At 42.5% G+C, this 25,686-nt stretch overlaps 1 protein-coding gene across 2 annotated transcripts; it reads left to right on the top strand.

Moving 5' to 3' along the window:
- Positions 1-2,421: 2,421 nt before the first annotated feature.
- Positions 2,422-17,190, top strand: SDE2 (SDE2 telomere maintenance homolog). 2 transcript variants are annotated; one of them, XM_023203633.2, is made up of 8 exons: positions 2,422-2,626; positions 6,442-6,559; positions 7,432-7,543; positions 8,543-8,654; positions 8,983-9,152; positions 10,206-10,326; positions 13,488-13,980; positions 16,367-16,813. In XM_023203633.2, the coding sequence occupies exons 2-8, from the start codon at positions 6,476-6,478 to the stop codon at positions 16,586-16,588; spliced, it is 1,314 nt and encodes a 437-aa protein (XP_023059401.1). In that variant the 5' UTR covers positions 2,422-2,626; positions 6,442-6,475; the 3' UTR covers positions 16,589-16,813. The 2 variants fall into 2 exon arrangements, with proteins under 2 accessions (XP_023059401.1, XP_023059400.1); XM_023203632.2 differs by lacking the exon at positions 7,432-7,543 and having other exon boundaries at positions 2,426-2,626; positions 16,367-17,190.
- The last annotated feature ends 8,496 nt before the right edge of the window (positions 17,191-25,686 follow it).

Here is a 25,686-nt window from a genome sequence, read left to right as displayed (position 1 = left end):
TCATGGTACTATAGGCCCATTTTGAAGTTTTAACAACAAATTATATATATTGCTTGGAAATTTGTGTCTTTAAAAAGCTAATATCAATAGTTATTTCATGTTTTAAATGACAAACACCTATTCAATACTTGGGACTCTTTAATAGGAATTTAAATGCAACAGAGGGATAAAAAGTGAAAAATTCCATTCAGATATCAGGTTTTATGAGGACTATATATAATGTTAGTAATAAATGATGTGGAGTTTCCTTACTGGAAAGTACTACTTATGCCAGGCGCAGCAGGCCACGCCTGTAATCCCAGCACCTTGGGAGGGTGAGGCGGGAAGATCTCTTGAGCCCAAGAGTTCAAGACTAGCCTGGGCAACTTAGTGAAAAACCCGTCTCTACAAAAAATTTAAAAATTAGTCAGGTGTGGTGGCATGCACCTGTAGTTCCAACTACTCTGGAGGCTGTGGCGGATCACTTGAGCCCAGGAGTTCAAGGCTGTGTGTGCTATGATTGCGCCACTACACTCCAGCCCAGGTGGTAGAGCGAGGGTCTCGAAAGAGAAAGAAAGAAAAAGAAGACTAATCATAATAATTCCTTACAAGACACAAAGCATTATCCTGATACAGAAATGTTATGGAAACCCAAACTGATCTTTACACAGTTACTTGTAGGATCTCAGACCTTTGAAATAGTCATTTAAAAAAATTATTTATTTATTTGAAATAGTCATTTTTGATCCCCAGAAGAAATCACAAATAAAAAAAAGAAGCATCTTAAGGCTCAGATCTGTAGATTGCTTTTTCAGGAACCCGGAGGACAGACAGCTGGGGAGGAAACTGCAGAGGAACTTGAGGTTTCTGGAGTGTGGATGGCTTACAAGTACCTGGCGACACCTTCACGCCCCAGGGTTGCCGTGGCACCACTTTTCCAAAATACTGCTTCCTAGGTACAATATATCTTTTTTTTTTTTTTTTTTTTTTTTTGGTGAAAGGAGTCTTGCTCTGTCGCCCAGGCTGGAGTGAGTGGCGCAATCTCAGCTCACTGCAACCTCTGCCTCCCGGGTTCAAGCGATTCCCCTGCCTCAGCCTCCTGAATAGCTGGGATTACAGGCGCGCGCCACCACGCCCGGTTAATTATTGTATTTTTAGTAGAGATGGGGTGTCAACATGTTGGTCAGGCTGCTCTCGAACTCCTGACCTCGAGATCTGCCCGCCTCAGGCTCCCAAAGTGCTGGATTACAGGCATGAGCCACCACGCCTGGCCGGTACAATCTATCTTTATTTCTATTTTTTTGGTAATTTTTCTTTATCTACTGACATCCCCATAGAGGTCCTTTCTCTCCCCAACTTTCCCTCGTGTGTGAAATAAAGACCACTGAATCTATTAACTTCCCAGGCCTTGAAATTCCATTTTCGCACATACTGCCACCTCTAAACGATTTCTGAATTTTTTGTTGTTACCCCCTCAGCTAGGAGTTTCATTTGCCAAGCACTTTAACAGCAGAGAAGGCAATTCTGTGGGCCGATGCATTTGCGTTTAGGAGGCACAGATATCTCCTAATAACCTTCCTATCTTCACACTAGTGGCTTTTGAATTGTTCAGGGTTTTAGAAATACCATAATCTCAGCCTATTAAATATTAAGGGACTCCTTCAGATTCCCTGAGCCTTAAAGTTACGTTATGCAAATCTGTCCAAGTGTGTTTCCATGGTGCAGAATAAAAGTTATGGTAGAGTTTTTTGAAGCAGCATGACTATAAACGTCACTCCTGTCACTGCCTTTCACAAGAGCCCACTTGCTGTGAAATATTTTGAAAACAGAGCTTAAGTGGAGATAACGCGGAGCACAAACAGGCGGAAATAAGAATAAACCGTGCGTGGCAGGCAGAAACCCGGAGGTTGGCTGTTTCTGGAGGGGAAGAGAACGCTCTGTAAACCTGGAGAAGAAACCACGCGGGCCACTGTTTGGGGGCCTCCTGGGGGTCGTTTCCCTGGCCCCCTCGGGTTGGGGGGGCTCCTCCAGGCCAAGAAGGCGGCCCCCTAAAACCGCTTCCGGGACTGCAGCTTCTCTCCCCACACTCCCAAGGAGCAGAGCTTTCTTGGGCCACAATTCTCCGCGACCCAAAAATAACTACACAGATGTGAGGAAAAAGGCCAAAGCCTACGGCACAGGGCGGTGCTTAGTTACAGCCTTATCACTTAAGGACAGGAAGCTCGAAACCTAACCCAGCGCCAGCCTTTTATAGCCGGTCCCTCGAGCCCCGCCCTAGCAACTTCTCCTGGCAACGCCTCGCCCAGTGCTCTGCTGCCTTATCAGCCTCCGCCAGGCCTTTCCTGTTCCCCTCCCCCAGCCCGCGCCGCCCGGCCGTCCGACTCACTTGACCAGCCCCAGGGGAGGGGAGGAGCGAATGGAAGCGTGAGGGGCGGGGCGCTGGGAGATGCTCGCGTCATCAAGATGCGCCGGGCGAGTTGCGGCGCCTGGTGTCTCAGGGAGGCTAGAGGTTCGGGGAGTTGGTGATATGGCGGAAGGCGCTGGGCTGGTGTGGATTCGCGGCCCCGGCTTCGGGTGCAAGGCGGTGCGGTGTGCCTCGGCTCGGTGCACCGTCCGTGATTTTATCCACCGGCACTGCCAAGATCAGGTGAGGATTTCGGTTCCTGTTAGGAAGGAGAAAGAGGCAGACAGTTGGCAGCGCTGGGTGCGGAGTAGGTCTGTCCGGAGGAGGGAGGCGGGGTACCTCTATTCTCTGGGGTTTTCACTTCTTGAGGCTGAGAGTTCCTCAGTGTTAAGGTGCTTCAAACTGTTACAGAGAGCTTCCTTTACTTTTCTTTTGTGGTGGTGGTTTTGCCTCCTCACCAAGAGGGAGAAAAAAACTGTTAGAGGCACTTAGTCCGGCTCATAGTTACAAATACTTTGTTTCTCTTTCTTTATCCGTAAATATAACGGTCTTCTGGCAGTTGGGCAGGCTGATTTTTAAGGCTACAGTCTTCACCTTCTTACTGTGGTTATGTGACGTGTATTTTGTTCAGTCATCACACAGCTTTGTTAAGCCCCAGCCTAGAGAATATGTCATATCCGAACCCAGGCCAAAGGATGATTGGGGAAGAAAATTGATTCTTCTGGTCACTCGTTGTGACCAAGCATTCACACGTGTGTCCTGTTGAGAGCCTGGGTTCTTAGGGCCTGTTATGTGGAAGTGTTCACTAATCATTTGATGGTCTTATTTGTCCATGCACATTTGTGAAAACCTACCAGGGACTTCCCAAGTTACACGTGAGCTTTTACTTAACTCTCAAGTAAGTAAGCTTTTACCAGCAATAAGATATTAAACCTATCCAGTTGTCAAAAGAATTTAGTGGTTTCCCTGCATCTGTATTTTAATGTTGGCACTTGATCTAGAACTCTGTTCTTCTTTCCGCACCTCATCCGTGCTTTCCTCGGCTATTTCCTCTGCTTACTATTTATAAGCTTAACAAATGTTAACACTGCAGTCTAAACCAGATTTTTAAGAGACTTGGATCGATTCCGTGAAGAAGCAATGTGTGTTTGCAAATAATACGGTTTTTCACTTCCCATGTTTTCCTTCCTGCTCTGTAATCCAGTCTAAAAACTGTAAGCACAACTGTTTTTGACCATGAAAATAATTGCATTCTAATTCCTTTGAAAATAATTCTTATCTCATGAGTACAGTTTTCTTTTCTCCTCTCTCCGCCCACCCCACCCCTCCCCCACCGGCGGATTTTCACTCCTGTTGCCCAAGCTGGAGTGCAATGGCGCCATCTCGGCCACTGCAACCTCGCCTCCTGAGTTCAAGCGATCCTCCTGCCTCAGCCTCCCACGTAGCTGGGATTACAGGCGCCCGCCACCATGCCTGGCTAATTTTTGTATTTTTAGTACAGACGGAGTTTCACCACGTTGGCCAGATCTTGAACTCCTGACTGACCTCAGGTGATCCTCCCACCTCAGCCTCCCAGAGTGCTGGGATTACAGGCTTGAGCCACTCTTTCGGGCCTATGAGTAGTTTTCAAACTTGCTGACAGTTGATCCAAAGTGAAACCAGAAAAAATAGGATCTTAATCATGAGGTATGTTGGAAATAATTATTTTTAAATCGGAAGCAAGAAATAATAGGCCAGGTGCGGTGGCTCACGCCTGTAATCCCAACACTTAGGGAGGTCGAGGCGGGCAGATCACCTGAGGTCAGAAGTTCGAGACCAGCTTGGCCAACATGGTGAAACCCCATCTCTCCTAAAAATACAGAAAAATTAGCTAGGCATGGCGGCAGACGCCTGTAATCCCAGCTACTTGGGAGGCTGAAGCAGGAGAATCGTTTGAACCTGAGAGGTGGAGGTTGCAGTGAGCCGAGACTGAGCCATTGCACTCCAAACTGGGTGACAGAGCAAGACTCGGTCTCAAAAAAAAAAGAAATATAAATGAGTGGATTCAGTCAGAAACTTAAGAAACATGACCATAGCAAATATGAATAGAAACACAAAAGAGTATTTGATGAGATACTGGAACAAATAAGAATAGCTCAAGTTCACACCTATGTTTTTAAAAACAAAACTATTCTGACACATGATGAAGTTAGTGTTAACTCCCACTGAGAAAATAAAAATCTGCCCTGCTTTTCATCAGGCTGGGATAACAGACACAAATAAAGCCAGCTGCAAAATTTTTGTTTGTTTTTGTGTCCCCCACACTACACCGATGTACAGCTACAGAGTTAATAGGAAATGGTGATATGTCATAATGTCATAATGACCCCCATGAAGGTCTGCTACTTTCTTATTCACTGAGAAACCTCGGTCTTGAAAACCAAATAATATCTAAGGAATTTTGCTGTTTGAAGTTCTCTCAATAAGAGTGAACCCTCCCACTCTTGCCCTGTAGAGAAGCATTCTTGATTTCCAACCCAGGACAGAGCTTCCCATTAAGGGTTTCTGGACACAACTTTCCACATTTATCTTAAATTTGTAGTTTCCAAGGAAAGAGGAGCCTTCACAATCCGGAGCTGATGTTGATGTTTTTATATACAGTCCTGTTTTATTTTGAACGTGTTTAAAACTGCTTGATGTCAATTTCACCTCAACTCCACCCTAGCCCCAAATCTTGTAATGGCACTCCTTTCTTTGTGTTGGTGAGATACCCATGACTCCTGGTGTGCAGTTCCCCTCGTTGCAGTGAATAAATAAGTTTGACAGGTTTATCTCTGATAGCGGTAGGCTGATTGTGCTAAAACACACATGGTAATTTGTGTTTGAAGCACTTTACAATGCACAAATGGTTAAAAACAGTTAAATTGAGTCTAAATGTTGTATCCTTTTTTCTGCTTGTGACTTCATTGACAAGAATCTTACGTAGAAAATGCAATTCTGTTGATCAGTTGTTTTGTTTAATAAGGCATTCTGTTTGGAAATGAAGTGTACATAATTTCTTTGGTGTATACTTTCTGCCTTCATATTAATATCTTTTAAAATTATTTAGAAATACTCTACCCATTAGATATACAAAAGGCTTCTAATGTGTAAACATTAAATAGATACAAAATGTATTACATATCTCATTAAATGTTTACAACAGTTAAGGTATACAGTATTTTAAAGATAAGAATAGTCCTTCATGTTACCTCATTGCTAATAGCCTGAGCTGAGCTCCCGTCCTCTTCTCTCCCGCCATTATATTTGCCTAGGAGAACCCCCGATAACATAAATCGAACTCTCCACCTGTTCTGCCCTGGCTGGGCAGTGACTGGTAGAGAACTGTAATCACATAGCTCAGTCTCCATACATCCACCAGCCTGGTGCTAGTTGGTAATTCTGTATTTCCTTGGTCCAGAGTGGGCTTTTACTGGGTTACAGGACTGCTGAGAGTATTGATTCATGTAGGCTTTGGGGCAGCGCCACAGAATCTGGGGCTGCCCAGCATCTTCAACAACTTTGCTCATTTTTGCTCATTTTTCATGTTTTTATGTCTCCCATGGTGTACTTATATTGGTTTATTAAAAAACCATACTCTTGACTCCTTCCTTCTCTACTTCTTATTCCTCCTACCTGCACTTTTTAGGATTGAGGACTACTTTTGATGTTCAATTTAGTTTTACCTGTTTAAGAAAGTCAGAAAATGGGACCTCCACAGTTATTTAATCTGAGTCCCGCTTAGTCTTCTACCTTGACTTAGATTACCTATCAAAGAAGAAGCAGTTTTTGTTTTGACCGAAAAGACTGAAGTTTCTTCTATATGTGATAATTAGGTAATATTGGGAAAAATTTATACCCAAAATGCATCATGTGAAATGACTTTTTTTCTCCTAGTAGTTTACATTTCCAATTCAACAAATATTAATTGAACACCCACTATTGTAACCAGAGTAATAAAAAAACAGCTAGGTCCCGCCTTGTAACAAACTTAGATTATTATCTCATAAAAGGCATTAAAAAACCAAATTTGTCTCTAGGATGTTCCAGTGGAAAACTTCTTTGTGAAATGCAATGGAGCACTCATTAACAGCAGTGACACAGTGCAGCATGGAGCTGTTTATAGTTTGGAACCCAGACTTTGTGGTGGAAAAGGAGGTAGGACGTGAACATTGACTACTTAGTTGTAGCACATTTGCAGTCTTTATTTATTTATTTTTATATTCTGCTGCTGACATTTGCTGTCTTTAGCCATGGTATTAAATTAACAAACTTCTTAGTCTCTTTAGTATGCCAATATTGTTTTGCCTTACGAATTCTTTTATTTACTTAACCTGATTTTGGACATTTTCTCTTTTATTCTTTTGTTTTCTTTCTCTCTCTTTCTTTTTCTTTTTTTTTTTTTTTTTTTTTTTTTTTTGAGATACCATCTCGTTCTGTCACCCAGGCTGGAGTACAGTGGTGTGATCATGGCTCACTGCAGCCTTGACCTCCTGAACTCAAGCAATACTCCCACCTCAGTTTCCCTGGTAGCTGGGACTACAGGCACACGCCACGATGCCTAGCTAAGTTTTGTGTTTTTTGTAGAGATGGAGTTTCACCATGTTGCTCAGGCGGTCTTTTATTTTTGTCGAGGAAGAAATATTGTATGATACTATTCCCACTTTCTTCAGCTGGATAGCTCTTAGGGAACCCAGGCTCTAAAACTTTGGGGAAAATTAGATGAAGAGAGATGGCCATTATTCTGTTCAATTTGCTGAATAGTTTTTGTTTTTCTAAATCTCCTTCCACTTTAATCAGAATTTTCTCTCATTATTATAGTTCCAAAGGAAGTCTAAAGTTACCTTAGGAAACACAATTGTTTACAAGTTGAGGCAGATTAAGGTTTTGTTTGTATTAACACAACTACTAAGAAAGAAAATGACAAAGAGCGAAAACAATATAAACAGTTCTTGGTGTTTCTCCTTAATGTAGTAACATGTGATCCCTAAGCTTTCTCAAAATCTACAGTGATTTGGTTTGGTTTTCAGAGAGCTGACTTCTCAGACTGTATCCAGCTGTTTGAAATCGTGTCATTAAGAATGAAGCATGGGCTGGGCATGGCGGCTCACGCCTGTAATCCCAGCACTTTGGGAGGCCAAGGTGGGTGGATCACCTGGGTCAGGAGTTCGAGACCGGACTGGCCAACATGGTGAAACCCCGTCTCTACTAGAGATATAAAGATTAGCCAGGTGTGGTGTTACCCACCTGTAATCTCAGCTACTTGGGAGGCTGAGGCACAAGAATCACTTGAACCTGGGAGGTGGAGGCTGCAGTGAGCCGAGATTGTGCCACTGCACTGCAGCCTGGGTGACACAGTGAGACTCTGTCTCAAAAAAAAAAAAAATCATGAAGCATGTGGCCAGGTGTGGTGGCTCACAACTATAATCCCAACACTTTGAGAGTCCAAGGTGGGAGGACTGTTTGAACCTAGGAGACTAGCCTGGGTAAGATGGTGAGACTGTGGTCTCTACAAAAAAAAAAAAAAGTTAGCTGCGTCGGCACACGCCTGTAATCCTAGCAACTTGGGAGGCTGTGGTAAGAAGATCCATTGACAATGCCCAGGAGTTCAAGGCTGTGGTGAGCTTTGATTGCATCAAGCCATTGCACCCTAGCCTGGGTGACAGAGCAAGGCCCCATCTCTTAGGGGGAAAAAAATGAGTGAATGAAGCATGTCGTATCAGCCAGTGAGAGCTTAAAATTGCCTTTCCTTCTAAACTCATTGAAAAATCTCACTATATACTTTTTAAGTCCTTAATCTGAGAATCTTGGTATATCTGTCATTGGGTAAAGCTTTTTAAGTATTCTAGCTGTACAGGTATTATACCTGTGTGCAAATAACTAACACAAAGATAAAAAATTAGATTTGGGAAGGCTAGGTATTTTATCTCAGAACTATAAAATGAAAGGTGAAAGGCATGAGGTTCTTTTACTTTCACTGCCTGAATTAGAACCTTGATGTTCATCTTTTCTGAAAGAAAAAAAAAAAAAAAGAAAGTAGCGATCATTGTTAATCTTGTGATGTAGATTGTTTTCACAAATTCTGCTTTTATTCATCCTTGAACACATTTTAACCTGCTTTCTCCAAATACATCTGTTCAGGTTTTGGATCTATGCTCCGAGCACTTGGTGCTCAGATTGAGAAGACAACCAATCGAGAAGCTTGTCGGGATCTCAGTGGAAGGAGACTACGTGATGTCAATCATGAAAAAGCGTAGGATGCCCACCTTTTTTTGTTTTTTTTGAAGAGACACATATACTTTCCTATCAGTAGTGATTATACATATGCCATGCATATTGGAAATGGAAACTTAAAATATTTACATCTCAATTTATTATCAGATTTAACGTTTTCCATAATTTAATAATTATCTTTGGGATTTAGTTAAGATCAGTACCATATGCTAGTAGTAAGCATGGCACACCTTTCTAAGAGAATTATCACAGTATGAACAAGTGCATTAATTCATCAGGGACATTTTATATATAAGTGTGTATGTAATATATCCATTGAATTACATCGCTTCCTCCCTCATCCCCAGAATGGCTGAATGGGTAAAACAACAAGCCGAGCGAGAGGCTGAAAAGGAGCAGAAGCGGCTGGAGCGACTGCAGCGGAAGCTTGTAGAACCCAAGCACTGCTTCACCAGCCCCGACTACCAGCAGCAGTGCCATGAGATGGCTGAGCGTCTGGAGGATTCCGTCCTCAAAGGTGAGAATGAGGATTCCTTAGTGTGTTCAGCTGGCACCCCTGAAGCCAGCTGTTCAGACTGCTCTACACTACACACAAAGAGCAGTTCTTAAGCTTTTTTTAGGTTACAGATGTCTGAGAATCTGATGAAAACCTTGGAACTTTTATCCTCAAAAATGAACACAGTATATTTTTTAAAAAAGAACACATACACAACATTTGGCATTTTTTTTTCCCCCGAGATGGAGTCTTGCTCTGTCACCCAGAGCTGTAGTGCAATGGCACGATCTCGGCTCACTGCAACATCCGCCTCCCAGGTTCGAGCAATTCTCCTGCATCAGCCTCCAGAGTAGCTGGGATTACAGGCGTGCACCACCATGCCTGGTTAATTTTCATATTTTTAGTACAGACAGGGTTTCACCATGTTGGCCAGGCTGGTCTCAAACTCCTGACCTTGTGATCTGCCCGCCTTGGCCTCCCAAAGTGCTGGGATAACAGGCGTGAGCCACTGTGCCCAGCAAACATTTGGCATATTTAACCCTTGAATTCCATGGGGTCATGGGCCCCAGGTAAGAACGTTTTTGTTTGTGTTTAGAGTAAGTCTTCAGAAGATGTCTAGACCTCAAAGAATTTCCTGCCGGTTTTAGGTCAGTTTTTAATGCGACTGATTATCATTAACTTTTGTTTTTAGCATCCAAAACATTATGGCAGTATGGGAACAATTGAATAAGAAACAATCTTTTTCCATCAAAAAGGTTATGACATAACAGGAAAAAGACAAGTGTATGCAAATAACTAACACAGGAATAAATAATTAGGTTTGGCGAGGGCTAAGTATGAACTTGTCAGTCTCAAAAGTTCTAAATTGTGCAATGGTGCCTTAAAAATCTGCTCCTAGACTAGAATGTTTATTAAATCTGTGTAAATTTGGGATTAACTGTATAAAATGTTGGTATCTTAAGAAATTTAAATCTAGAACTGTAGATAGCAGCTCTTTTTGCAATCCATGTTATTTATAATTTCTTTAAACTCAGTCCCTATAGTAGAAACTGAGTTGTTTAAATTTCTGGTTAGGTATGCAGGCTGCCTCCAGCAAGATGGTTTCAGCAGAAATCAGTGAGAATCGGAAACGGCAATGGCCTACCAAATCTAAAACAGACAGAGGAGCCAGTGCGGGAAAGAGGAGATGCTTCTGGTAAGTGTTTCACTTTCATTCCCAACTGATCTTTGAGGACTGATATGAGACATTTTCTCTGGTTTATCTGGCATAAACACGTTTTTGTGTAATGTTTGGTGGGAACTCAGAAAATTTCCAGAGTGCTTCGGGCTTTAGGTTTCAGTGATTGTCACATTGTACATACTGCGGTAATGGTTTCTGCTGTGAATGCCATTAATTGAATGTAAAGGATGAATTTTTTCCTTACACTGAAACATAAAAATAGCTTTATATTTGAATTACTTTTTTGGTGTTGAAGGGGTTTAACTTTTAGAAATTCTAGGTGGAAATCAAGCTGTACGCTCCAGTTGGTTGTTTTCTGTGTTTTTTTCTGGTCATTGAGGTCTGGTCACTTTGCCAGACTTCTCTTCACCACTTTCGCACTTGAGGGTAAAAAGCACAGTAGTACTTTTTCTTGTCCATTCTTCTGATAGTTCTCTTGTCCCTCTAGTTGGTCGTCTTTGTTGCCAGTGACTTCCCTTGGGCCAAGTTCTTGAAAATAAGTTTATCCCCTTTGGGGATAAACAGATAATTGTTAATCAAAGATCATATAACACTGTGAGTTCAGCATACAATGTTTGTTCTTTCTGAAATGGGAATTAAATGTTCCTGAGAGAAAGGGTGGTGACACTACCTGTGGTTTGTATTTTTTTAAATGAGGTTTACTGAGGTATAATTTATATATAGTAAAATTCACCCTTTTTGGTTGATTGGTTCTATGACTTTTGAAAAATGTATGCTATGTAGTCACGTAACCACCACCACAATCTAGATAGTATTTTAATGACCTGAAATAGTTCCCACGTGCCCTTTTGTAGTTAAGTCCCTTTTCCCACCTCCAGACCCTGGCAACCATTGGTCACCAGTGTGATATTTGTTACTATGGTTTAGTCTTTCCTAGGATGTCATATAGCCTTTTTTTTTTTTTTGAGACAGAGTCTCGCTCTGTCGCCCGGGCTGGAGTGCAGTGACCGCATCTCAGCTCACTGCAAGCTCCGCCTCCTGGGTTTACGCCATTCTCCTGCCTCAGCCTCCGGAGTAGCTGGGACTACAGGCCCCCGCCACCTCGCCCGGCTAGTTTTTTTTGTATTTTTTAGTAGAGACGGGGTTTCACCGTGTTAGCCAGGATGGTCTCGATCTCCTGACCTCGTGATCCGTCCGTCTCGGCCTCCCAAAGTGCTGGGATTACAGGCTTGAGCCACCGCGCCCGGCCTCAAATAGCCTTTAGTGTCTGGCTTCTCTCAATATAAAGCTTTTCAGATTTATCCATGGTAGTGTGTGTATCAGTAGTTCATTCTTCTTTATTACTCAGTATCATTGCATGGTATGAACGTACCACAGTTTGTTTATCCAGTCTCCATTTGGTAGACATTTGGGTAATTTCTGGGTTTGAGTAATTATTAATAAAGCATTGGTTTTTTTTTCTTTCTTTCTTTTTTTTTTTTTTTTTTTGAGACAGGTTCTCACTCTGTTGCTGAGGTTGGAGTGCAGTGGCACGATCTCGGCTCACTGAAGCCTTGACCTCCCAGGCTTAAGCTATCCTCCCATCTCAGCCTCCTGAGTAGCTGGGGCTAGGGCGAATACCACCACGCCCAGCTGATGTTTTTGTATTTTTTTGTGAAGACAGGGTTTTGGCATGTTGCCCAGGCTGGTCTCAAACTCCTGACTTCAAGTGACCCTCCCGCCTCAACCTCGCAAAGTGCTGGGATTATAGGCGTGAGCCACCGCTTCTGGCCCACGCATAGGATTTATAAATATGTATGTGTATGTATGTGTATTTTAATATTTATTATTGGGCAACACCTCTATAAAATAGAATAATTGTTCCTGGGATTTTCTTTATTTTTTTTTCACCAATCAAGTCAAGGAGCAGCACTGAATAATTTTCTTCTTTTCCTTCTTTTTTTTTTTGAGACAGAATCTTGCTCTGTCACCCAGGCTGGAGTGCAATGGCATGATCTCGGCTTACTGCAACCTCCGCCTCCCAGGTTCAAGCAATTCTCCTGCCTCAGTCTCCTGAGTAGCTGGGACTACAGCCATGCACCACCACATCTGGCTAATTTTTGTATTTTTAGTAGAGACGGTGTTTCACCATGTTGGCCAGGCTAGCTTTGAACTCCTAACCTCAAGTGATCCACCCACCTCAGCCTCCCAAAGTGCTGGGATTACAGGCGTGAGCCACCACGCCTGGCTGGATTTTCTTGATAACTATTTATTATTAGGATTATGATTATGATTATTATTAATTATTTTTGAGACAGAGTCTCACTGTGTGGCCCAGGCTGGAGTGCAGTGGCGTGATCACGGCTCCTGGGTTTAAGTGATTCCCCTGCCTCAGCCTCCCCAGTAACTGGGACTACAGGCACCGCCACCAGGCCCAGCTAATTTTTGTATTTTTAGTAGAGACGAGATTTCACCATATTGGCCAGACTGGTCTTGAACTCCTGACCTTGTGATCCACCCGCCTTGGCCTCCCAAAGTGCTGGGATTACAGGCGTGAGCCACCACGCCTAGCCAACTATTATTTTATCTAATTTCCAACTGTCGAAGTTAATGTAATACAGCAAAAAAAAAAACTTTAAGCAACATCAATTTTGCTTTTAGAGATTCAGAACTGTAGAAAGGAGATTCTCTTGGATCTTTGGGACAGTTGGTTCCAGTCTCATTGAAATTTTTTCCTTCTGTTTATAAGCTCTGGAATATCTTTTTCCTAAATGTACCTGTTCTTCATCTCAAGCTAGCAGAGACAGATTCTGTTTCCTGAACAAACTGTAACTCTTTGCTTTATTTATTTATTTTTGAGACGGAGTCTCACTCTGTCACCCAGACTGGAGTACAATGGCACGATCTCAGCTCACTGCAACCTCTGCCTCCTGGGTTCAGGTGATTCTCCCACCTCAGCCTCCTGAATAGCTGGGATTATAGGCACGTGCCACCACACCCGGCAAATTTTTGTGTTTTTAGTAGAGATGGGGTTTCACTATGTTGGCTAGTCTGGTCTCAAACTCCTGACCTTGTGATCTGCCTGCCTTGGTCTCCCAAAGTCCTGGGATTACAGGCCTCAGCCACAGCGCCCAGCCAACTCTTTACTTCACATAGAAGCTACAAATGCTGTTAAACCTTTCTGTTGCTTCTGATAGGTTGGGCATGGAGGGACTAGAGACTGCAGAAGGGTCCAGCTCTGAGAGCTCAGATGATGACAGTGAAGAAGCACCAAGCACTTCAGGATTGGGTTTCCATGCTCCAAAAATTGGCAGCGATGGTGTCGAGATGGCAGCCAAATTTCCCAGTAGTTCTCAGAGGGTGAGAGTAGTGAATACAGACCGTGGATCACCGGAACAACTGCAGATCCCGGTGACTGACTCTGGGAGGCATATTTCAGAGGACTTATGTGCTGGGCTGGAGGAGTCCAAAGAGCATATGGAAAGCGGGATGGTTACAGAAACAGAAGAGACCCAGGAGAAGAAGGCAGAGAGTAAAGAACCCATAGAAGAGGAACCCACTGGGGCTGGACTGAATACGGATAAAGAGACAAAAGAAAGGACTGATGGGGAAAGAGTTGCCGAGGTAGCACCTGAAGAAAGGGAAAACGTTGCCGTCGTCAAACTGCAGGAAAGCCAGCTAGGAGACACAGTAAGTATGTTTTGGGGTTGGTATCTAGAGCTAAATCAATTTAATCTCCACAATAAGTCATTGAAATGAAAATATGCTTTTCCTCCTCAGCTGCTTAGTGAAAGGCTTGTTTGATGTTAAGAAGTATGGATTATGGTGAAGCTTGCCTTGTTCCCCAAAAGACTCTTTTTAAGCTCTGGCATTTATAGTGTGTTGCCACTAGGTGGTGTCCTTGATTCCATATTGTATCAATTGTAAGATGCATGTTTTCCACATTTTAGCATGTCTAAGATGTGTATAACATATTATAGCTTAATTGGTATTGTTTATTCTTAGTAATACATGAACAAGAGTATATTACGATCGATGGCATTTTAGATTTGATGAAATGTGCTCATTTTTCCTGTCACTAAATTGCTACTCAGCTTTTTCTAATGTGAGGATAGTTTGAACAATAGTTTCAGCTGCATGTGAAGACCTCTTCTATAGAAGAGGAATCTCTCCTTTTAAATTTATCATTAAATCTTAAGTACCCACAGTCAGCCTTTTAAAAAAGGCATATTCAGCCAGGTGCGATGGCTCATGCCTGTAATCCCAGCACTTTGGGAGGCCGAGGCGGGCAGATCACTTGAGGTCAGGAGCTTGAGACCAGCCTGGCCAGCATGGTGAAACCCTGCCTCTAGTAGAAATACAACAACAACAAAAAGTAGCCAGGCATGGTGGTGCATGCCTGTAATCCCAGCTACTCAGGAGGCTGAGGCACGAGAATCGCTTGTGCTCTGGGAGGCAGAGGTTGCAGTGAGATAATGAGATTGTACCACTGTACTCCAGCCTGGGCGACAGGGTGAGACTCCATCTCAAAAAATAATAGTAAAATAAAAAAGGCATTTTCATTTCATTCTCTCAAAAAGTTGGTTTTTCACTGTCTACAATGGACTGGCTTCCAGCAAAAATCTCTGACGTTCTTTGATCTAATGGTTTGCTTTTTAGAATAGGTGAAATCTAAACTACTTAATTTCCTTCGATAAACACAAAACCTACCATTCGTTTAGCCAGCACCTTCCCCTACCCCCAGTAAGTAAAAATGCATAAATTGCCCTTTCTAGTGAGAATATTGGAATTTTTTTATGCTAAGGGCCTTACAGTCTCTGGAGTTGTAAGCATGTAATATTTATGTTACGTGTATGCATTAGATAAGAGCTTTATCCGGACTGAAGTCTTAGAAAAATAAAAACGGAATCATATAGGATAAAACCTGATTTTTTCAATGTTAGCCATGGAGTTTTGTTCTTGATGTTGTAGTAATAGCTGCTGTATTCCTAACAACCAGGTGTGATTATTTAAACACACATAAGTGGTATTTTAGAATTTGGTCACAAATAAGCCAAGGTTAACTCCCAGAAATCTAACAAAATAGCTTTTTTAAGAAAACAAAGATCAACTAGAAAGATAGAGTGTGTCTCCAGAGCTCTTTAGTATTTTAAAACTGTGAGAGAAAGTTATTCTTTGAATGTAGTTTTTAAAAATCATCCAAAGATGAACATTTTCATTCTTTTCAAGGTATCATTAGCAATATTTAATTTTATCTTTTTTTTTTTTTTTTTAAAAGACAGAGTCTTACTCTGTTGCTCAGGCTGGAGTGCAGTGGTGTGATTTCTGCTCCACCTCCCAGGTTCAAGTGATTCTCCTGTCTTAGTCTCCAGAGTAGCTGAGACTACAGGCACGCGCCACCACACGTGGCTAATTTTTGCATTTTTGGTAGAGATGGGGTTATTTACCATGTTGACCAAGCTGGTTTCGGATTCCTAACTTCAAGTGTTCCACCTGCCTCTGCCTCCCAAAGGGCTGGGATTACAGGCTAATTTTGTCTTAAAGTCTATAAAGGCACTTGGTGAGTAGAACAGTTGCGAGTCCATTGAACAGCATTTGAGTTTGTTATATAAGGGGGAGCTCTGACGGTTGGTCTTAATTACTCAATTAGAACAGAAAGCATTAAGATTATGGAATTAGTAGATTCAGAAGCTTGGGATTCTCATTAAGCTTTTAGGAGTGCCTACTCTTTTCTGTGGGAATAGTGTGGGGATAGGCTGGCTATATTTTACTGTTTAGATTTTTACTAGAAAAATCAGAAAAGAGAGCAATATTAAAAATCTGTTTGGGAATGCTATACTTCTGTTACTGTTCTGAATGCTTTTTTCTAAATGTATAGATGAAAAATTAGTTTTTATGTGTATTGAGAATACTTGTGGAATAACATGTGGATGGATGATTAAAATTCAGTTGCAGGATATGGCAGATTAAATGAAAAAGTCTCAAGAAATAAAAGGTACTCTATAGTTAAAAAAATTTTGAGTCTTTATGCAGAGGAAGAAGCCTGTTTTAAATACTTTCTTATTTTTCCCCCCAGGTTATTGATAAGGAAACTATAGATTTATTGGCATTCAGCTCTGTTGCAGAACTGGAGTTGCTGGGTTTGGAGAAGCTCAAATGTGAACTCATAGCCCTTGGACTGAAATGTGGGGGCACTCTGCAGGAGCGGGCAGCAAGACTCTTCTCTGTCAGAGGAGTAGCAAAGGAGCAAATTGACCCGGCTTTATTTGCCAAGCCTTTGAAAGGGAAGAAAAAATGAGTGTCATCAGAGCTGATTCCTATTGCTTTATAGTGTCTACCATTTATAACCTGCATAATGTGGACTCTTGACCAGTATTCCTGTTGATATTAAAAGCTAACTTTTTAGTAACCCAATTCTAACCATCCCCTTTTTCCTTGTTAGATCTGTAGAGTTAACGTCTGAAACCATCTGGGCCTTAAATTTTCTTTGTCTAGTTTTCTATAATGTACTTAATAAATATAGGGCTATTCACATTTTTTGGTTTGATCTTGTGTCATTAGACAGGATGGTCTCGATTTCCTGACCTCATGATCCACACCCGCCTAACTTTTAAAGAACCAACCTTTGGTTTTATTTTTTTCAATTGTTTATATAATTGATTTATTTTATTTTCTTTCTTCTACTTAGCTTGAGTTTCCTTTGATCTTTTTAGTTCCTTAAGATAAGCCTTAGGTCATTGATCTTAGACGTTATTTAAAATACATACGTTTTCCTTTAAACATTACTTTAGTTGTGACTTTACAATTTTATTATGTTGTATTTTTATTATTCCGTTCTAATTTTCCTTTTTATGTTGTATTTTTATTATTCAGTTCTAATTTTCCTTTTTTTTTTTTTTTGAGATGGAATTTCACTTTTGTCGCCCAGGCTGGAGTGCAATGGTGCAATCTCAGCTCACTGTAACCTCTGCCTCCCGGGTTCAAGTGATTCTCCTGCCTCAGCCTCCTGAGTAGCTGGGATTACAGGTTCCAGCCACCATGCCTAGCTAATTTTTGTATTTTTAGTAGAGATGGGGTTTCACCACAGTGGCCAGGCTGGTCTTGAACTCCTGACCTCAGGTGATCCACCCACCTTGGCCTCCCAAAGTGCTGGGATTACAGGTGTGAGCCACCACACCCAGCCTCATTATTTTCTGATTTCCCCCCTGAATTCTTCTTTGACCCATGGATTATCAAAAGTGGGTTGTCTGATTAGCAAACATTTGTTTTTTTTCCTCTTAATATCTTATTGTTGCTGATTTCTACTTTAATTCCATTGAGGTCAGAAAATATCCTCTTTATGATTTTAATCCTCTTAGTTTTATTGAGACTTGTTTTATGACCCAATATGTTGTCTGTCATGGTGAGTGTACCACACACAGTTTAAAATAATGCATATTTTAGGCCAGGTGTGGTGGCTCATGCCTGTAATCCCAGCACTTTGGGAGGCTGAGGTGGGAGGATCATTTCAAGACCAGCCTGGGCAACGTATAGCGAGACCATGTCTCTAAAAAAAATAATATATAATTTGAATTGTTGGGTTAATATGTTCTATAATACTGATTAGATTAAGTGGTTGATAATACTGTTCAGATCTTCTGTGTCTTTACTGATTTTTTTGTTTATTTCTATCAGGTGCTGAGAAAGGATGTTAAAATCTTCAATTATAATTGTGGAATTGTCCATTTCTTAAATGCTACCAGTCTTTGCTTCATATTTTGAAACTCTAATAGCTTAGGTTATGTGATGTCTTCCTAATGTATTGACTAGTTTGTCTTTATGAAATTTCCCTCTGTCTATGGTAATTTGGGTTAGAAATCTACTTTATCTTATGTGAATATAGCCACTGCAGCCTTCTTAAGCTTAGTGTTTGTACAGTATACCTCTTTCTATTAATTTACTTTGTACTTCTGTGCCTATTTAAAGTAGTTTATTTAAACATATACTTGAGTCTTGCATTTTTATATATTGTATCTGTACCTTTTAATAAGTGTTTATTAACATTAAATGTAATTATTAATAGGTTTCTAATATTTTACATGTTTCCTGTTTAGATAAGATTATTTTATAATTGTATTTTAATTTATTGACTCTTTAGCTATACTGTTTTAATAATGTTTTTGAGTTGGATGTTCTAGTGATTACAATATACATTCTTAATTTTTCAGTCTACCTAGAGTTGATGTACCACGTCACATAAAATGTAGAAATCTTTTAAATGTGTACATCCATTTATCATACCTGTCTTTTATGCTGTAGTTGTCGTACATACTAAATCTACATATATTGTAAGTCCTGTCATAAGTTACAATTTCTGCTTTAAATAATGATATGTATTTTAAAGAAATTAAGAGGAAAAAATAAAATCTTTTCTATTCACATATTTACCATTTCTAATATTCTTCATTTCTTCTTGAAGATCTAATAGCCTTTCCCTTAAGCCTGAAGAACTTTCTGTAGCATTTTTTGTGTCTCCTGGCAACAAATTAGTTTTCTCTCTCTTTTTTTTTTTTTTGAGACAGAGTTTCGCTCTTGTTGCCCAGGCTGGAGTGCAATGGCACGATCTCAGCTCACTGCATCCTCCACCTCCTGGGTTCAAGCAATTCTCCTGCCTCAGCCTCCTGAGTGACTGGGATTGGGCATGTGCCACCACACCCGGCTAATTTTGTAGCATGTGGTCAGGCTGGTCTCAACTCCTGACCTTGTGATCCACTCACCTCAGCTTCCGAACGTGCTGGGATTACCACTGCGCCTGGCCAGTTTTCTCTTTTTTTTTTTTTTTTTTTTTGAGATGGAGTCTCGCTCTGTGGCCCAGGCTGAAGTGCAGTGGCCAGATCTCAGCTCACTGGAAGCTCCACCTCCCGGGTTTACGCCATTCTCCTGCCTCAGCCTTCCGAGTAGCTGGGACTACAGGCGCCTGCCACCACGCCCAGCTAGTTTTTTTGTATTTTTTTAGTAGAGACGGGGTTTCACCGTGTTAGCCAGGATGGTCTCGATCTCCTGACCTCGTGATCCGCCCGTCTCGGCCTCCCAAAGTGCTGGGATTACAGGCCTGAGCCACTGCGCCTGGCCAGTTTTCTCTTTTTTAAAAAGAATTCCTTGGCTGAGTGCAGTGGCTCAGGCCTGTAATCCCAGCACTTTTGGAAGGCTGGGTGGGTGGATCATGTTAGGTTAGGAGTTCAAGACCCGACTGGCCAACATGATGAAACCCCATCTCTACTAAAAATACAAAAAAGTAGCCAGGTGTGGTGGGGTGTGCCTGTAATCTCAGCTACTTGAGAGGCTTAGGCATGAGAATTGCTGGAACCCAGGAGGCGGAGGTTGCAATGAGCCAAGATTGTGCCACTGCACTCCAGCTTGGGTGACAGTGAGACCCTGTCTCAAAAAAATAAAAATCTCTTCACAGATCTTGTTCCACTGTCTTCTGGCCTTCTTTGTTTCTGATGACAAGTCAGTGGATATTCGAATAGTTGTTCCCTTTATAGAATGCGTCTTTCTCTTTGGCAGCTTTCAGGTGTGGTGTTCTTTGTGTTTATCCTGGAGTTTGATGAACTTCTTGGCTCTAAATTTATGCCATTTAATCAAATATAGGGAAGTGTCAGCCATTATTTCCTCAGGTCTTTTTCCTGACCCGTGTTGTTTCTCTCCTGGGACTTCAGTTATACATATACTAAGCCTCAGTCTCAATCTCGAGTCTCTCTCCTCCCCCGCCCCGCCCACCAAACACTTCTCTGTGTTCTTCAGATGATTTCTGTATAATACAGCTAAGTTGATGGAGAGTCTTCAAACTAAAGTTGCCTTTTGGAGGAGTTGGCATCTTGCTGGAATGGGCCTGCCTTAGTGTCTGCACTGTGCTCATTGGCTATAGAGTCCCCAGAAAGTGTGGCCTAAGTGTGAACCCAGTGGCTCCCCCACAGCAGGAGATCTGAGAGGCGTGTTTTTGTGGCTACCACAGTATGTTCTGTTGCTTAGGGAGGATTATTTTTCCAGTCTGGGTAGTTGGAAACAGTTTTCTTCAAATTATGTGGATGCCTGTTCAGATCTTAAAATTTAAGCACACTCAAAGGGAGAAGGGAAACACTTAGATTTAGTGAAGGTTAACATTTTTTTTTTTTTTTTAGACGGAGTCTCTGTCGCCCAGGCTGGAGTGCAGTAGCACAGTCTCAGGTTCATGCCATTCTCCTGCCTCAGCCTCTCAAGTAGCTGGGACTACGGGCGTGTGCCACCACACCCGGCTAATTTTTTTGTATTTTTAGTAGAGATGGGGTTTCACCGTGTTAGCCGGGATGGTGTCGATCTCCTGACCTCGGGATCCACCCACCTTGGCCTCCTGAAGTGCTGAGATTACAGGTGTGAGCCACTGTGCCCGGCCTAGTGAAGGTTTAGTTTATAAGATTAGAGGTTCGTCTTTGGGAGACTCAGGCAGCCATGCCCAAATAATTTTTCTTTTGTGGCAGCATGAAGCTGGCTGGGCCAGTGCCCCTTTCCTAATTGGCCTGGTTATCCTCTTCAGGTTGCCAGAGCTCTAGCTGGGCCCTGCTTTATTTAGCATGGGAGTGTGAGCAGCTGTTGCCCTGCTCCCCGCAGGCAAATGGACCTTGACTGGCAAAATGAAAACACGAGTTTTGTAATTGCCCCCTCTCTTGTAGCATTAAAGGCTAGAAGTAAGGAGGCTGCTGATGAGCAGAAACTGACCATCTTGCCACTCTCATAGGTGGCTGTAGTTCTTCCAGCCCTCACTGATCTGTGCATAGGGATGTTAATGGGCTTTTGCTGTGGGTCCATTTCACTCACCCACACATTTTGATTTGGACATAACTACCTTCCTCCTTCCTCTTCTAGTGCTCATACCGCGAGCTTCCTCATTATATTCCTTTTGTGAGTTCAAATAGGAGTTTGCAAGAGGGAATTAAATATGCTCAGATTACCTTCTTGAGCCAGCACCTGTTGGTGATTTTCAAGGTGAAAAGTGCCCTCCCCCGCCCCCACCCCCAAGAAAGTCTAAGAACACCAGGTGTTAATTCTAGGCTGGGTCTCATCAAAATCATAAAAGCATTGCCTTAAACTTTATGGCCTTATTTGTGTACCTGAACTAGAATACAGGAAAGGATTCATAGATAAATTCATAGAAAGGATTTATAGACTCCAGGTGGCCCTGTGCCACCCACACTGTTGCTGCAAGCCACCTGCCTATTGGCCTGTTTCTGGGAGGAATCTCTAGATTCAGTCAGTGCTAGTCTCATCTCTGGTGTGTTTGGTATTACTTTTTCTTTGCATTCACCTTCATGAGATTTCCTTTGAGAAAAACTAAATTAATGATGCTCTATAAAGTAAGCCTACACTCAAACCATTCATAGGTCACTGATTCAGGGGTGGCCCCCCCCACATAATACTGATGAGCTGAAGGAAAGAATGTGCATGGTCATACTTTGGTTTTCCCTGGAATACAGGCCATGTGGTGTGGTGAGCCTCAGGGCAAGGGTTTTAGAGTTACTGATCTGGGTCTAAATCCCGATTTTCTTGCTTTCTAATAGTGTTTCATCAGATAAGCTCCATAGCCTTTCTGAGCATCAGTCCCCTACTCCTGCTATTAAATGGGGTCATAGCTACTTTTAGGGATGTTAGGATTAAATAAACTAGTATGTAAGGTTCCTAGCACAGTGCTTAGCAAATTTGTAGTTGCTCAGTAAATGGAAGCTGTTGGAATACTCTACAGCACCATTGTCCAATAGAAATGTAATATGAGCCAGATAATGTAATTTTACATTTTTTTTTCAGTCATTAAAAAGTACAAAGAATTAGCCAGGTGTGGTGGTGCATGCCTGCAGTTCTAGCTACATGGGAGGCTGAGGTGGGAGGATTGCTTGAGCCCAGGAGTTGAAGGCTGCAGTGAATTTTTTCTTTCTTTTTTTTTTTTTTTTGAGACGAAATCTCACTCTGCTGCCCAGGCTGGAATGCAGTGGCATGATCTTGGCTCATTGCAACCTCCGCCTCTTGAGTTCAAGTGATTCTCCTGCCTCAGCCTCCCGAGTAACTGGGATTACAGGCATGCGCCACAAAGCCCAGATAATCTTTGTATTTTTTGTAGAGATGGAGTTTCACCATATTGGCCAGGCTGATATTGAACTCCTGACCTCAAGTGATCTGCACGCCTCAGCCTCCCAAAGTGCTGGGATTATAGGCATGAGCCACCATGCCCGGCCAATGATGCATGCAGTGAACTTTGAAAGCATCACTGCAACTCCAGCCTGGGCGACAGAGTGAGACCTCATCTCAAAAAAAAAAAAAAAAAAAAAATTACAAAGAAGCAGGTGAAATTAATTTTAGCAATATATTTTATTTAACCCCAAAATATTCAAAATATTTCAAAGTAATAGAAAATTATTAATGAGATAGTTTACATTTTTGTGCTAAGTCTGAAATCTGGTATGTATTTTACACTTAACAGCACTTGTCAATTCACAGTGGCTACATTCCAGGTGCTTAATAGCCCCGTGTGACTTTCAGCTGCTGTATTAGGCAGTGCCCCTCTAGAACACATCTAAGGCAAGGCAGTGAGCACAGAACTGTCCAACTTAATCCAAACATGTGTACAGAGCTGAATCAAAACCAAATCAGGCTGGGAAGACCTGGGGCTTTTAGCATGCTCTGCCCTTCCCTGAGCCACCGTTGTGATCAAGTGGAACATATGTAAAATAAAAGCTTTATGAGCAGTCGGATGTCTTTCCTGTAGGGATTCCTTACATGCCGGCTTGCAGAGGTGCAGAAACGAGTGCGAAAGCTGTGGTCTGTGAGTCCTAACCTTGGCCTTGCTGGTGCGGGGCTGGGTGACCTCATCTGGCAAACTGTGGTATCTGTTTACTTTTGTGAATTGAGCTGTGAGGCATAGCTGAAATTTGCATGGGGGTGACAAACAGACTTTAAAGCATCTTGCAAAAAAGCAAGGAATTAGGAGTTGTAGACAAATGCTCAATGAAAACAGAATGTGATGTTGGGTATTGCACCAGACCCTAGTGCTGGATCCCTCAGTTTACTGAGTAGATCATTTGGTCCAATTAAAGAGTAGCATAGGAATGGCGATTACCCTGGCATGTCCCATCTCTCCTTGTTGAAGTTCTGTTTTTTCCTTTGTTTTGAGATGAGGTTTTGCTATGTAGCTCATGCTAGAGTGCAGTGGCACAATCACGGCTCACTGCAGCCTCCACTGCTCGGGCTGGGACCACAGGCATGTGCCACCCTGCCCAGCTAATCTTTTAAAAATTATTTGCAGAGACAAGGTCTCACTGTGTTGCCAGGCTGGTACTTAATCTTTCAAGACAGCTCACAGGCTTCCTCTTCCAACTGTGAGCCTCAGTGAGGAAACAGTGGGCTTGTGGAGTTTATTCTGCAGCCCTCCAGCCTCCAAACATTAATTGTGCATGTCTGATCAGTAAAACATTTGGGGGTGCATCCCACATGATACCACTCATCTGTCAGAGCCCTCCATCGGCCTCGGAGTACAAGCCCACACACAGTGACTGGCCATCCCCTCTTAGGCTGCACGCCTCTCCCCTCTCTGACCTCATCTACTCCTCCTCACTCCACTGCAATCCTTGCCGTTTCCGGAACCAACCAAACACACTATGCTCCCCGGCGTAGCACTGACTGTCCCTCCTCCAGGAACAGTCTTTCCCAGACGTCCCCAGGGAAGACTCTCTCACCTCTCACTCGATTTAAAATGGCAACCCGCGAGCCCCATCACTTTCTTTCCTCACTGGTCGGTTGGTTGGTTGGTTTTTTTGAGACGGAGTCTCCCTCTGTCGCCCAGGCTGGAGTGCAGCGGTGCAGTCTCAGCTTACTGCAATTTCCTCCTCCCGAGTTCAAGCAATTCTCCTGCCTCAGCCTCCCAAGTAACTCAGACTACAGGCTTCCACTACCACGCCCAGCTATTCATTCATTCATTCATTCATTCATTCATTCATTCATTCATTCATTCATTGTATTTTTAGTAGAGACGGAGTTTTGCTGTGTTGGCCAGGCTGGTCTCAAAATCCTGACCTCAGTGATCCGCCCATCTTGGCCTCCCACCACGCCTGGCTGACAGTTTTATTTTTTTTGAGACGGAGTCTTGCTCTGTCGCCCAGGCTGGAGTGCAGTGGTGCGATCTTGGCTCACTGCAAGCTCCGCCTCCTGGCTTCAAGCAATTCTCCTGCCTCAGCCTCCTGAGTAGCTGGGATTACAGGTGCGTGCCACCACTCTTGGCTAATTTTTGTATTTTTGGCAGAGACAGGGTTTCACCATTTTGGTCAGGTTGGTCTTGAACTCTTGACCTCGTGAACCACCCGCCGTGGCCTCCTAAAGTGCTGGGATTACAAGCGTGAGCCACCGCGTCGGGTCCTGACAGTTTTTTTTTTTTTTTTTTTTTTGCTATTACCCCTTTTTATTCTTTTTTTTTTTTTTAATTAAATGTCCCTCTCCCCTCAGAAAATAAGCTCTGCCAGGGCAGAGAGTTGACCTGTTTTATTAGTGCCAGATACCTAAAATGTGCTCCATGAATATCTGTTGAATGAATCCAGTGTACTAATATGGTATTTATAAAACAACAAATGCAATTCCAAATAAATTCACCGTCTCTCAACAGACCACGTGACATGTTCGCCGGGGTGTATGTACCTGCTTTGAAACATTTGCTTGTAGAAACGGGTGTCTTTGAAGGTGGTTGAGGAAAATGAGTGGGACTATTTTACCAAAATCTGAGAGCAACTGAAGTGAGCACATGATTGGCAATTCTATAGAAAGGGGTTCTGTTGAGTCACTCACCACCAGCCAACCATTAAAAAGGTTACCTGTTTCTGAGGAAGACTCTTCCTGCAACCACTAGAGGGCGCTGTGCACTAGCAAATGCCAGCCAAAGCCGTCAGGGAGAGACTGCTGGGGAAGATGGGGAGGTGGTGGCGTGGCAGTGTTGCCTGGCAGTGGGGTAGCGGGTAGTTGAATGGCCAAATCTTGTGAGACCTACCTTTCCCCATCCCTATACTCCCCCACACACCATAAGTGGCAGACTGATGATTAGGTGCAGCTGGCCTGGGTTGGACTAGGCCCTGTTCTTTCTGATTCTTGAATTCTCAGATTTAGCTTCAGTTTTCACTGTACAGGTGGTGAATAAATCATTTATTGTCTTGCTGAATATCCCATAACGTTATTACTTCTGTCCTCAACAAACAACGTTATCTTAATCATTTGTTGTTTTCCACTAGAGGAATTTGAGTATCTGTGTATGCAACCATGTCTTTATTTTTGTGTTATCAAAAATAAATCTGGGGCCGGGTGCGGTGGCTCACACCTGTAATCCCAGCACTTTGGGAGGCCGGGGTGGGT

The sequence above is a fragment of the Piliocolobus tephrosceles genome, chromosome 1, assembly GCF_002776525.5.
Source record: "Piliocolobus tephrosceles isolate RC106 chromosome 1, ASM277652v3, whole genome shotgun sequence".
Classification (NCBI taxonomy): domain Eukaryota; kingdom Metazoa; phylum Chordata; class Mammalia; order Primates; family Cercopithecidae; genus Piliocolobus; species Piliocolobus tephrosceles.
The sequence above is the reverse complement of the archived record's forward strand: the minus strand, read 5'-3'. Positions and strand labels throughout refer to the sequence as shown.